This window comes from Pelobates fuscus, chromosome 3 (assembly GCF_036172605.1).
Source record: "Pelobates fuscus isolate aPelFus1 chromosome 3, aPelFus1.pri, whole genome shotgun sequence".
NCBI lineage: Eukaryota > Metazoa > Chordata > Amphibia > Anura > Pelobatidae > Pelobates > Pelobates fuscus.
In genome coordinates, this window is record NC_086319.1 from 322,229,410 (window position 1) to 322,244,161 (window position 14,752).

The following is a 14,752-nucleotide window of genomic DNA, read 5'->3' on the forward strand; positions in this document are numbered from 1 at the left end:
CTAGCTGGCCAAAAAAGCCCAGGGACTACAGGCCAAGGGTAAATGTCATTGGCCCTTCCACATATATCGACTGAAGTTCTTCTCAAACCCACATTATACCACGTCTGAAGTCTAACCCTAAACCCTAACATTTTCTATAAACCCCATTTGTGAAAACACATCTTCGATGTATCAACTCAAATAACTCCAAAGCTGTTGTAATAAACCCAAGTTTTCTATATAAACATTTCACCATATTGTTTTAAAATCTCCAAATCCCAGCAATACCTTTAAATATGGTGAATTAAAATGCCATTATCACTAAGTATGTAATAGGAGGTATTATTTCTCACTATTACATTAGATTCTGGCTAACATTGGAATTAGACCAAGGGCATTTCAGGGCCCCACTCGGGGTCAGCCCCCCCCCCTCCTCCAGCAACACCCCTCACATCAAGAAAAGTTCTGGCAGTATATTGTGTATTAGTCGGTTATATGAAGTAATATTGAAAATGGGAAATGTACATAACACATTCAAAGTACTTATTGATGGAAATACATAATTGCAGGTCAGAGTTATTGTTGCCATTTGCAGCCAAAAATAATGCTTTGCTTTTTCAGTACAAATCAAATGAGGCCAAATATGGGAGTTCTAAATGGCATTAACACAGCTAATGTACAATTGTACCTGGAATATTTTGGCATGTACCCATTGTTCAGCATAATGTATCAAAGTATTTTTGCTTCAGATAAAGATCCCCAAGCTTTGAAGCATTGTCAGCATCTTCATATAATTACAGAATATAATTAAGAGCCTCAAATGACAGTCAATTAGTATACACAATTCCCTCATTTTATCTGTACCAATCTGTCTGCTAATATTCAATGCTATCAGAGGGAGAACTCCAATTACCTATCCAGCACACAAAACAATCCATCAGCTTCTCATCAGGGTTGTCGCTATCAAGTGTGTAATATGAATGTTGGCTAAAGGTTCACGAGGCATTGAGGTCTCGAGATAAGGCCTATTAGACAGCTTCGGTTTCTACAAAACATGAGAAAAGACACTCTACACAGATCAATTGTTACAGATAGACTTGCAAAAATTATAAGACCTTGAGATAGAACACGTGGGACAATCTGAACAATGATACAGTGTTCTATATACAGATCTCATTCATATGCACTAGTGCAGATTATGTTGATATCAATTATTAATATGAACAGCCTCTGTTGCAGAGTTAAGGCCAAAATAACTGATAACTGAATAAGTGAAACATTCTCCAATTTAGACATAATCGGATCTTGGCTACTTTGGTCTACATGTGGCCAGATTATATTGCAGTTCACCAACCTATGCTATTTAGTGAATAATACTCCTTAATGGACACATTATTCACCATAACAATGACAGCTTAATGGAGATGATTGATACAAAGTGTGTTTTGGTGTTGGGTCAGTGAGATTGGGTGTGTGTATATGCATGGTGTGCATGTTTACGCACTTCTTGCCATTTGACACTTATCAAAGAACGTAATCTTTTTTTTGTTGGTTATGGTTTGTCATCAAGCTCTAAGTATTTAGTACATTATATATACAATTTATAGTATTTATAAATAGTATGATATATATGATATACATTCATAATATAGTCTCATTTATCAGACTTTTCTGAAGACATTAAAGCAATGGGGTGAAATATCAACTGTATGCTGTTGCACGTCAACATAAAATAAGACAGTTCTTTAGTTTATTTCATAGTCCTAATATTGCATTTCTTAAATGCTTTTTATCCACCTGTAGTTCTAGACACTAAGCATCGAGATGCATTATAGGGCTAATTCCCATTCCAGCCCTGACTGTGCCCCTTTACATCATTGAGTTATGGTCTGCATCATTATAATTTGCAGATCACTTTAAGATCTCCGTCAGAGTCCTCTGGCACTATTTAATGACTTAGATCACTGTAGCTAGTGCTCTGAGTCAATAACGGAGCTCAGGAATAGTGTGGGAGCTCCTAAAGTGATCTGCAGACCAAATTTCTCCTCAAACGCCAACCAGGAATACTGTTTCATAACATACCTATGCAGGACCACCAGGGATAATATATTTCTACTCCCAAACAGTATAAACAGTATGCAGAGGGTTCAAACGACAAACTTTCACACACATACAGGCACTACTCACAAAACACTCAGCCACACTTAGCCCCTCCTCCACATACAACCAGCACACTCTGCCAACCCCCACATAGGGCACTCAGCCCCACAACACTCAGCCACTACATGCACACTTTCACATAACATTCATTCTCTCCCACAAACATACAACACTCAACCACCACACGCACACATTAATGTACAGAAACACAGCCCATGGGCCCTGGGTAGTCTTAGCCAAGCACTGGCTTTACCCTGTGCTGCAGCTAACAGGCTGCAGAGGTGGTGGCAACAAAGCAGAAGTTAAACTTGAATAAAGGAAATTTTCTCTACAGATGAGGAGAGGGTTCTCTCTTAAAATTACATATGGAATCAGTCTCCCGGATACTTCAACATGGCAATGTGCTTCTTCTTGCTATTATCCTGCTGGCCACGTTTTTAAGCTTTATCATCTTCCACCCAGCTGGTATGACAGCCAGGTGTTCTGATCGACTGAGGATCTTTGTATGTTTCTGCTCTTTGACTCCTGGGAAAATGAAATGAAACATTTAAAAAAGAAAGACAATATTTTTTCCCCATAACCACTTCAGCATGATCAAGAGGTTATATTTGTGCTTGGATTGACCCTTTAAGTAGAGTAATAAAAAAACATTATATCTTGCCACAAAGATGAGGACATTAGGCACTGGAAATGTGTGTCTTCAATAGAAATCTGACATATTTCAAAAAAACTGTAAGAACTGTTTTCAAATTGGAACCTATTAGCATTATGAGACATTATTAATTATCGTTAATATGATTCTCCATAATAAGTAACAATGACTTTGAAAAATAATGAAATGTCTTTAATCAGTTCACATTTTGCCTCAAAATTGAAAAATCTTCCGCCAAAAGTCAGAACTAAATAAGAATTGCAATTGCATCTTTTTTTTTAAACTAAAGGTTTTTTACATAGCATGCAAAGCAAGATTCACTCCAGAATAGTAACTTTTCCTTCTGCGTCACGTTTATCGAGCAAAATTTGAGCAATTTTGAAGCAAAGTGGTATATTTAGGCAATCTGCAAAGAAATCAATGGGACATTTCTGCCGATTCTCTCTGTTTTCGCTCTTAATTGTTCCAAATGTGCCAGTCTTAAATATGGCCATAAATGGAGCTCTTAGTTGACAATTAAATAAAGTTTCATGTCTCAGGTGGAATCTACTCCCTCTCAAACGTAGATGCATCTGACTGTCCTCTGAGAATTGCTCAGGAGACCAAGTGTCCTTGTACATTTTAGTAACTTGATCAGTCACAGCTGTTGGCAACATACGCTGCTATCTTACCTGCAGAGTGTGGATGAAAAGATAAGAGATAATAGGGTTGTTTTTGTAGCATGTTAAATCATTTTCTTGCCCGATAGCTAAAATTACAAAAAACACTGAGGGCTAAACCGGGAATATAAGATCGATTTGTTGAGTAGACAGACGATTTTGGACGGTGCAGGTTTAAGGTATGAAGGTGACAGGTGAGTTGAAAATATAATTTATTCGCTTTATTTTTACTGTGTACCGTACCGTACTTTTCAAAGAAAATATTGGCTTGAAATTAATGTTTTTATATGTTTGCAAAAATAGATTATCCTTACATTTTGGAGACTGACTAATAGTTTTCAAAAAATATAGGAGAATAATTTTTCAGTGGTAAGAAACTTTGTAAATATGTTTGTAAATGAGAGCTAAGCATTCTAATTTACAATGCAGACAGACAAAAGTTCCGCAGAAAGATATACTCTCAATTTCCATATGACATTATTGTGAATATTAGAAATACTTACATTTAACCCATCACACTCTGGAAAAAGACATATTAAGCAATATATTGCATTTGTCTCCACTAACACAGCCTATCTGAGCAATGATTTAACATAAAGATGGTAGAATTTCATTGTGTGCACAAAATGCAATGCTTGACACTATCTGGGTATTCTACCCATTCTCTGGTATACAATCTACAGTTTGTAACAATCAATATAATAAACTGCTTATTATGCATAGCATTCTTCTTTAGATATTCGCATTTTGTTTTGTTTGTACTTTTATAATTTATCAAATCCTACTATTTTGCTGATGGCAAATTCTGCAGCTTAGATTTTAGTGACTGTTGTGATGGTAATCTGCCAGTTTGGGGTGCTAGGTTTGTTGCCCCTACCCTGTGGGCACAGCAATCCAAATAGAACAGAAACAAAAATAAGATACCTGCGCTCTATCCCAAATCCCTATGCACATTTAAATAGCCGGAGGTTTTTCAGTATCACTCTAATGGCCATTGAAGTGTAAGCTCTTCTGTCACGTCAAGGCAAAACCTCCAAGGTGAGTCCTACACTAACAATTTGCCTTTTTGCTTTTAGCTAAAAAGGTAAAATTATCTCTTATGAGACAAAGAGGGTATTTTTATGAACCCCTACACACTTATTAACCCGTAACAGGGTAAACATAAGGTGGGAGGCAGCACTGTAACAAGGCTGTGTAATACAAAAGCAAATACAAACATAGAAAATGATACCCTACGCTCAAACTCCCACTACTCCTGGGCAGCAGCAATGGCTAGAGTATTCGCCAGTCCACATACACAGAACAGAAAGCAAAATAGTTAGTTGTGCTCAGCAGTCCAAATGTGGTAACTTAGTAATGTGCAAAAGAGCAGAAGTTGCCATAACAGAGCTCAGGTCATTCCACTACACTGGCAGTACTAATCTTTGGCAGCATAGCACTAGGACTGTAGGGCATTTTGTATGTCCCCAATGTAACTGATGATGGAACCTTTTCTTAGCTATGTGTCTGGTTCATAAGATTCCAATACAGGTTATCCTTAAGGATTTAGACCTGAATAATCTATATCTCAATTAACTTCTCGGAGGTGTTACATGAAAAATGTAGGAGCATCAAAAATTCCCAGATTTTACTAGTAACATGACGTAAAGTCATGATTTTATTAAAGACACGGAGGCGAGTATTATGCATATCTCTTTCTTTATTTCCTCAGCAGCAAAGATAGAGGAATATAAATATTATCAAAAAATGAAAGAAAAAACTGTACAGGCATAACAGGTAGCCAATCACATAACAGAGGAAGTAGCTATATAAGTCCTGTGTCTCCCACAATCCCCCTCTTTCTTGCGAAACCGAAGACCAGGTAAGATAAACGATGTCCCACTTGATCCAAACAGGAAACGGGAAACAAAACGATAACTTCAAGCTAAAAAAGATAGAAAAATATGGTAATTTCCAAACTCAAAACTGTAGACTTACCAAACATAAACGTGAGGGATCTACATGAAACAGGATTCTGAAATAGAAAATATATAAGATTAGAAATCAATATAAAACTGTCAAATCATCTAAGCATGATAAAAACTACACGATACAAAACATGAACTCAATACAGACCTAATTGACAACATACTTGTATAGCATCGAAGCATCTCTAATCCCAAATCCACACCGGGAGGGTGGGAGGGAATAATACTCGCCTCCGTGTCTTTAATAAAATCATGACTTTACGTCATGTTACTAGTAAAATCTGGGAATTTTATTAAAGACACGGAGGCTCCTATTATGCAAGTTCAAAGCTGTGCTATCACTTGAGATGCGACGTGTTCAATTGGTCTGAAATAGAAGTCTCTGAAGGTCGACTCTCGGGACCAGTCCGCTGCGCGCATGATGTCCTCCAGGCGGCAACCAACTGTGGATGCCTTCGAAGCCATAGCACCCCGTACAGAATGAGGCGTAAAGACAGACGTGTCTATACCCGCTAGGGATAAAAGCCAACGAATCCAACGCGCCAGCGTCGGAGTCGATACTGGGCGATGAGGAGCCTTAAACGAAATGAATAGGGGATGGCGTTCAGATGAGCGCAACGTACGTGTAGCCTCTAGATAGGCCTTCAAACAATCCACCGGACAGAGTGCCGGACATAACGGGAATCTAGGATATACGAAGGATTTGGACGCCGACTTAGTCCTCCTAGATATGGTGAAAGTAACGCCATCCGGCGTAAACACAAAGGCACCCCAATCAAGAGCCCTAACATCGGAGACTCTCTTACAAGAGACCAGGCAAAACAGCATAACCATCTTGGAGGATAGTTGCTTAAGAGTCAAGTCCTGGTTAGGGTACCATTCCGACAGGAACCGCAACATAATGTTGACGTCCCAAAATGTCGAAAACCGCGACCTAGGCGGACGGACGAAGCGAATACCCTTGAGAAGACGGCATACAAAAGGATGTTTGCCGACGGGTAAACCTTCCAAACCACCATGACCGGCCGATATGGCCGATCGAAAAACTTTGATAGTCCTGTACGCCTTGCCTGAGTCGAACAGGGCTGTGAGAAACCCCAGGATCAAATGGAGAGGGGCAGATATGGGATCCACTGCCCGTTCCACGCACCAATCAGACCAAGACTTCCATGCAGCTCGGTAAGCTGATCGCGTGCCCGGAGCCCAGGCGTTATCGAGGAGCAAGAGAGTTGACTGCGGAACGTCAGGGACAAGCCAGCATCCCCTGAAAGGAACCATGCTACTAGGGGCAACTGGTGCTGGAGCACCAATTCGTGCGAGTTCCCATCCGGATCCAGAAGGAGGTTCTGAAAGTTCGGCAACAGACGAGGGAAGTCTATGGACAACTCCATCAAACGAGGGAACCACGGACGGGATCTCCACAGAGGGGTGACCAGAGCCAGACAACAGTCGTGACGAACCAGCTTCGAGATCGTACGAGCGATCATGTTGAATGGGGGAAAGTGCAAGAAGTCCCTGGACTCCCTCGCTATTGGAACCGTGAAGTACGCATCCTTCAGGTCCAATTTGGCCATCCAATCCGACTGTCTCAGAAGGTCTCTGAGACAATGAATGCCTTCCATCTGGAAATGCTGGTAGCGTAGGAAGGCGTTGAGAGGGCGAAGGTTTATCACTGGGCGGACACCGCCCCCTTTCTTGGGTACAAGGAAGAGATTGCTCGTAAAGCCTGGAGTGGCGAACGGCAATTCCTCGATGGCGCCCTTCGAGAACATCTCCGCGACTTCCGCGGAGATCATCGCGTCCTGCTCCCGTGGGAGGGACAATTCCCTGGGGGTATACGTTTGAACAGGCAGGGAGACAAAATCTAGTTGGTAACCCTTTACGCATTGCAGAACCCAAGCATCTGAGGTTATAACTGCCCACCTTGGGTAGAATAAGGCTAGCCTCCCCGCCACCCGAACCTGATCGAGAAGGGAAGAAGGGGTACTCACCATAAGGGCGTCTGCCCGAAGACCCACCACGGGGGTATCTAGAGCCCCACGATCTCCCTCTAGCCGGGAAGAAAGGAGGCGTTTTCGGGTCCTGGAACCCTCGAGAGGGGAAAAAGGAACCTCTGTTGGCACGGAATGAGCCTCGGAAACCACGGCCGGGTGGACGGTTCCTGCTACGCCCGGCCCCACCGAAAACCTTGGGCGCGAAGACGCGCTTCATATTCGCCTGCGCCTTGTCGATAGCCGTAAAAGTTTTGACATAGGACCCCATGTCCTTCACAAAGGATGTGCCGAACAACATCCCCTCATCGGCTGAGTCAGGCTCAGCTACGGTCATAGCAGCCAACTTAGGGTCTATTTTCAAAAGAATAGCCTTGCGTCTCTCGGAGGACATAGCTGTGTTGGCATTCCCCACAAGGCATATAACTCGCTGGACCCACCCGATGGCCACGTCCATATCCAGAACGTGGCCTCCATTACGAGCGGCCTCAAGGAGCTCGTACAGCTTAGACAGGGGGCCCAGCGTATCCAGAATTTTATCCTGGCACCCTTTTAGGGAGTGATCCAGACCCTTTTTATGCTTCCACCCAGACTTATTTAGAAATTGGGCAATTTGAGGGTCAACGTCTGGGGTCTTACAGGCAGCGCCAGGGAGGGAAGGCCGTGGGCATTCGGCACGCAATTTATTGCGGCCTTCCTTGGACAGAGGCGTGCGAATTCTCTTAGCCACATACTGGGCGATATGGTCCGGAGGGACCCATTCAGCAGACCGCGGGTGACGCAGGTCGTCCGGGTCAAACAGGGGGTTACCCTGTGGGTCTAAAAGCCCTTTATCATTATCCCCAGCGGGGTCTGGCACTTTTCCACGGGGAACGGCAGAGGACCCAGAAGGGGTTACACCCGTAAGGGGTTGATCCTCGCCTGACTCGTCCTCCCCATAGGAGTCATATTCCATAACATCGGAATCATTGTCCACACTCCGGTCGGTATCCGACCCATCATCCAGGGCTCTAGCCCGTTTCCACAATCTAGCCTTTTTAGCCCGGCCAGGGGCTCTTGTGCGCGTGGGATGCGCGCTATCTGCGACCGCCAGAGGCGTGTCAATCATGGCAGGCAAAGCCTGCATCGAGGAGTGGGATCCGATATGTCTAGACTTTGCCTTCGCCTTACGGGCACCCGGCACAGTTTGGGCAGGGGAAGGGGACCCCACACCCAGGGGGTTAGGGGCAGCCATAGAAGGCAAAAGCACAGACTGAAGTGACTGGGCAAAAGAGGATGAGACAGTCCCCATAGCGGAGGCAATAGCCTTTTGAAGGGAGGAAGCCATAGTAGCTTCTAATAAGGCCTGGAGTTCCTGAGAGGCCACAGCGCCCTCAGGATTATCTATTGGGAAATCCCCAGAGGGGTCAGTAGGCCCATCCTTGCTATCCTGCATAATGAGGCACAATAGAAGCAAAACGAAAATACTAGAAATGGGTTAATTAACCCAGCAGAACAGAAAAAAGGCTAAACCTGATCGTTGGTGTAGCAAGGGGACCCGGAGCAAAGGGACCGACCGCACGGCAGAACAGGGTGATACGAATGACCGCCCAAAATGGCCGCCGCACGTGTCAGGGTGTGCCCGTGGACCGGCTCCAGGCGGGGGAAGGGGCGCGTGCACCTACCCGCGTGGGCAGCCCGCGAGAGTGGAAAAAACGAGCACACTCAGCCGCGGTCACAGAGAAGGGCCACGCGGCTGAGATAGCGCCGAGAAGCGGCAACAGGGACGGTAGGAGGGGAAAAACAGCCCGCGGTGGCGGGCAAAGCCCCCAGGGGAACCCCCAAATACACCAACGATGTAGGTACCAGATAGTAATCAACAATGAATAAAAACGACAATAATGAAACAAAGCATAATCAAAACATGAAGCACAAGTAAACAAAAATGCAATGAGTAGGAGAGCTCAAGTAAAATACTTAGCTGTCTGAGGAAGCAGCAAAGAAAGAGGGGGATTGTGGGAGACACAGGACTTATATAGCTACTTCCTCTGTTATGTGATTGGCTACCTGTTATGCCTGTACAGTTTTTTCTTTCATTTTTTGATAATATTTATATTCCTCTATCTTTGCTGCTGAGGAAATAAAGAAAGAGATATGCATAATAGGAGCCTCCGTGTCTTTAATAAAATATAATTTTTATTTGATAGAACAGTATTGTAAACAGATTACAGTTTAATCCTATACCAAGTCAATGATCACACGTCCCGTTACAGTAGATCACTGATTAACTGACATTAATGTTAGACGAGTTGCTGACAATGAACCTGGCAGCTGACTGTAAAGGTTTGATTTTCCATCTAGTTGGCAAATTATGCATTATTGACAGTTGGACCACTTACCGGTGGACAAAGAAGGTGTTCAAAACATAGGTTGTTGGATGATCAGCAATCCAATGTACATGTGATTTAAAATGTCCTTCTTGCAAGAATATACCTGAAACTAATTAAACACTTAACACGCAACAGCAAACAATAATTGCAATAGACACAGGGGTAGGCAACCTTCAACACTCCAGATGTTGTGGACTACATCTCCCCTGATGCTTTGCCAACATTATAGCTGTACAAGCATTATGGGAGATGTAGTCAACAACATCTGGAGTGGTGAAGATTGCATACTCCTGCAATAGTCAAGCTATTCCCTTGCTCAATATGTGAACAATGGGACCTTCAATGCCCCTCCTGGTTTTATAAGTTGATGTCCCTTTCAATGGCCAATGGAAAGTGCAACATGATGACAGAGTGTAAGCAATGGTTGTAACTCCAGAGACAGCACAGCAGCAGCAGGAGGTTTAATGCTCAGGTGACAGACCAATTACCCTATGTTTCAGATCCTGTTTCCAGAATGCATTGCTTACAGTGAACAAGAGTCGCTTCTTGCTTTGGGCCACACTTGCTACGAGATATGAAGTTCCACGTCACATGAGACTTTTCTACTGGACTCAGTTTCCTCTGGGCATATATCTTGTCCTGTATCATCACTCAGGACATGGCTATGCAAATGCTGTTTTGTCTGGGGATAATATTGCTGCTGATGCCTTTTCCAAACAGAGGTAGAGATTCATGTTAAACAATGTTGATTAAAATTAATCTGAACTAAGGAGCATGACTTAAACAGAGAAAGTATAGATTATCTGTAATATATGAAGCCTAATTTTTGTTTTGTGTTTTTTGTAAGTTATCTACATGTTTATTTTGTTATTGTGGAATTATTATATAAACTGTATTATAGATGTAATATATTTAAATATAATTTCCAAATAATATATTTAACGTAGAAAATATAACAAAAAAAACGTATTTGTAATAAAAGGACCTATATTCATACAGAGGGAACTCAAATTCAGCTACCGATAAACGACTCAGAGTCCTGAGGTTACATATCGCCTGAATGTTAACTCAGCAAGCTAGATTTACCAAAATATACTGATGAGTTAATCTTTTGAATCAAATATATTTGCAGCAAAGTTCAAGGAATGAAGTCCAGTTACAGGGAATAACTTAACAGGTTATGGCACTGGGCTGACACATGTAAAAATAACTTTAATATGTTTGTATTTTATAGAGAGATGTCTCAGTTGGTTAAGCTACCATCTGTTTTATACCTGTGAAAACACCAAAGTTCCATTGCTTGCAGGGTCATCTCAAAACTCTCAAAATGACAGATTCTCTTGCTGATAATCAACACAACGTTTCATATTTATGACCTCAATAAAGTGGGCACAAAGAGTTGGATAATAAGAAATGTAATATACCAGGACATACTTGAAATACTGTGATTTATTTAAGTGGGTTTCTTATGTTTTCTTAATCTAATCTTAGCTGCTAGTACTCACAACCAACTTTGTTAATGGACCTGCTAGCCACATATTAAAACAAAAACTTCATTATTTATCTATTGTATCAAACTTTGTTGTAAATATAATAAATGTGTTATTATATATCTTCCCATACAGGCTACAACCAACAAAGAAAACACTCAAAGTTTGAAAACATTCTTTCAGTATGGAAATCAAAACTTGGGTATCCTTTGTCCGAAGTCTCTAATTTTATGACTGTTCGGAAGGCCCATGATGATGTGCAAACTACTCTTGATAGGTGGATGGCCAATTTAGAGTCCTTATGGAATTCACAAGAAAGGTTTCCGTCTTTTAACAGTGTTCAGAAAAACAGGGTGAAACAGAATCGCTTGTCTGCATTTTTATACAATATATCAATGTATCTGCAGAGTCAAGATTCTCAAGAAGAGGATGTTGAAACCTGGGAAAATCTTGTCCACCAGTTCTTAAAGGTTCCTGCAGTCAAGACGCCAACTCTTCCTCTTCTCAACATGCAGGACTTCTTTGTGTCTCTGAGAGGAAGTCAAAACTGGGCTGCTCTTCTAACCTTCATGCAGACTATTATAAGAGCACTTAGCAGCAGCCATACTGCTCTACGCCTTTTAGGACAGAACTGGGAAATACTTAGTAGGCTCATGGATACCTTATTCCAAGCTTTGATCAGTGGAACCTTGACCCAGACCAGTACAACACTTCAAGGAGTCTTATGCTCTCTCATGGGTCACAATAACTGTGCCTTTGGCCCAGACCAACTTAATAAACTTATGTTTCCCTTTGAAATCTCTAACTGGCGCCCATTAGTCAGCTTCCAGTCAGGAAGCTCTGTTGCAGCTCATGGGAAATACAGACCATTTAGCATTCCCTCTGGAGTTTTCAAAGACAAAACTGGAAACAACAGCAAACTCAACTCTGGTTTGAATCAGGCTGAAATGCAAAATGTCCTTGAGATTTTCTATCGTTCCAAGGAAAGAGAAAAAGGAATGAAAGATTCTGGATCAGAGGAAGTTGTTTGGGAAGTGCTAGAAGATTTACGTCAAAACCTAATGAAACGAATGGAGCGATCTGTTTATGACACGTTAAGTAGGAAAGTCTCACGCATGACTGGCACTTTGATGAATAGGGTGTCTTCAATCATTGGTACTCCCCACTCTGACCAGAATGGAAAGTGTTCTATAGGTAGGTCAATTGAGGACTATCGAGTAGTGTGTGACTTGTGTGAGTTCTCTATTTTTGTACACCAGAAATTCTTCAATGTGTTTGTATTAAATTATTTTCTAGTTGTAAAATATACAATAGAACCCAACTGAATGTCATTAAAAGCTAAATATCATATTTGTTAGTGGATATTTTCTACCTTTCTAATAATTTATTTGCATTTTTTCAGGTAACTTGCAGCAACTGATCTTGTGGTAAGTTACAAAAAAAACAAGATTATTCTACCATCTAGCTGTTTTAGCTGAACTCATATCTGCGTGAATTTCTGCAGTATTTTAGGACTTTCGTGTTCAATGCAGATAGGACCTTTACAGTTGACAATAAAATATTCAACAAGTCTCACTTTCTTAGTCCCCCTTTCCACAATATAAATATACACCACTTTGTTTTTTTTTATGAAAAGTGTAGTCAAATGGTCTCAACATAGCATGACATCATGGGACACTGACCAAACATAAGGCTCTCGGTGTGCCCCTGCTAGTCTAGTGTTATTATCCAGTCTAAAGCATTATTCCCACAAACCTTTATAGCTGCATATAATTTTAAATGTCTGTAAAAGTTGTATTTACATACTACTACAAAATATATTTATCTTTTTTTTTAATATATAGGGGTATAAAGCATAACTTGACCTGGAATATCCAGTCTTTTGGTTTTACTTCCACAACATTCCCATCTGCCCCACCAATCCTGGCATGTAGTAAAGTTACTGGGCAAAATGAAAGAAAAACTCATAATATCACAAAAAGATCGGAAGCTGATTTTGTGGAGGAAATACCACCATATTCAGAAGTTCTGGAAGCCGTCTGCAATGATACCATCCCGGGACTGCCAGGTGTTTCCAACTTTACAGTCTTTCTCTATTGCAATGTTTACAATGACACTGGCTATTCCCTTGAGTCCACCTATGATCTAAAGACAGCATGTTCAGATGCCGCTTGGTATTTGTCGTCGATGGAAGAAGACTCATTTTGGGTGTGGGTTTGCAGAGAATATTTCCCAGCAGAGTTCAATATCACTATATGCAAGAACTCATCATTTTCCAAACTGACTGAGAACCCACCTTTGATTAGTGAGCTCTGCCACAGTGCCTATAATAGTTCTGACATTGTCAGAGCATTAAGGAACCTTAGAAAGTGTTCTGATATGTGGCAAGGACTATCTATGAATCCAAAAGGTTTGAAAACTTGCCTGTTGGAAAATAAGACAATTTGGATGGATACCCTATGCAGCAATGAAACCTTGTCAGGCATGTCAGAAGCTAGTAGGGCTTGGGTGTCTAAACTTTGCCATCGCCAAACATCAAAAATAAACATGCTCAATTCATCCTGCAATTACAGGAAATGGGATGAAAGCATGTTTAGAAATGCTACCATGATGGAAGAGTGCAGAGGGATAAATATCCAGGAATTTGGAGATATTGTATGCAGAGATAGTGCATTATATAGCACTTTAAGACCCATTCATTCCTGGGTTGCGAAATACTGCACAGAATATTGGACAATTACTCCAGAAGAGGGAAAGTGCTTTCTTCAGAAAATAGTAGATATGCTTCCTCTTTCCTCAAATTTTGATGTGTCCCAGCTCTGCAGAAGTCCTGTCTCCTACACCATAGGACTAGTCTCTCAGCTCTCCCAATGTGACAGTGAGTCCACTGGTTGGGCTCAAAACCTACAATATCTTCTGAAGATTCTGGATTTTCTGTTCACCCTTTCTGACCTGGATCAGATAGGTAAGGAAACAAGGGATAGACTGGGAGAGGCCATCCTCCTTTCTAGCTTACTGGATAATGGCTCTCTTTGGGCTTCTTTCAAGATGAATTCTACACTCAGTATCCTTCAGACTGTGGAGTGGTACCTGGAACAAAACAATGACGCCTCTGACAAGGAAGATCTCCTGAGCTGCTTCAGTGTAAGTAATCAGACGCTATGCTGAACCCTACATTGTGCATACATTACAACGTAGGAAGGTATGAAGTTGGGACAGGCCCAAAGAGGATTGGCCAGGGATGCGACCTGTGTCATGACAGACTCACTCAAAAAAATGATGGGGGTGGGCATAAAGCGGCATATCAAACTGGTGTGAGTGCAAGTACACCATTAGACACACTCACACTGTGTGGCAGGCCCTTAGACAATGCAGAGAGTGCTTCAGCCATGGTCTCATGTGTAGGTCTGGCCTGGAGGCTGTCTATCAGCCTGACGTGCGTTGTCTATCAGCCTGACGTGCGTTGACGCCATCATTGGTGTAGC

At 41.9% G+C, this 14,752-nt stretch overlaps 1 protein-coding gene across 1 annotated transcript in view; it reads left to right on the forward strand.

Moving 5' to 3' along the window:
- Nucleotides 1-3,631: 3,631 nt before the first annotated feature.
- STRC (stereocilin) overlaps nt 3,632-14,752 on the forward strand; it is a 49,741-nt gene continuing 38,620 nt past the window's right edge. Inside the window, exons 1-4 of the mRNA XM_063446293.1 lie at nt 3,632-3,644; nt 11,403-12,461; nt 12,670-12,694; nt 13,112-14,411. Of these exons, the coding sequence (XP_063302363.1) occupies nt 3,632-3,644; nt 11,403-12,461; nt 12,670-12,694; nt 13,112-14,411 (2,397 nt within the window). The remainder of the gene's footprint in view (nt 3,645-11,402; nt 12,462-12,669; nt 12,695-13,111; nt 14,412-14,752) is intronic.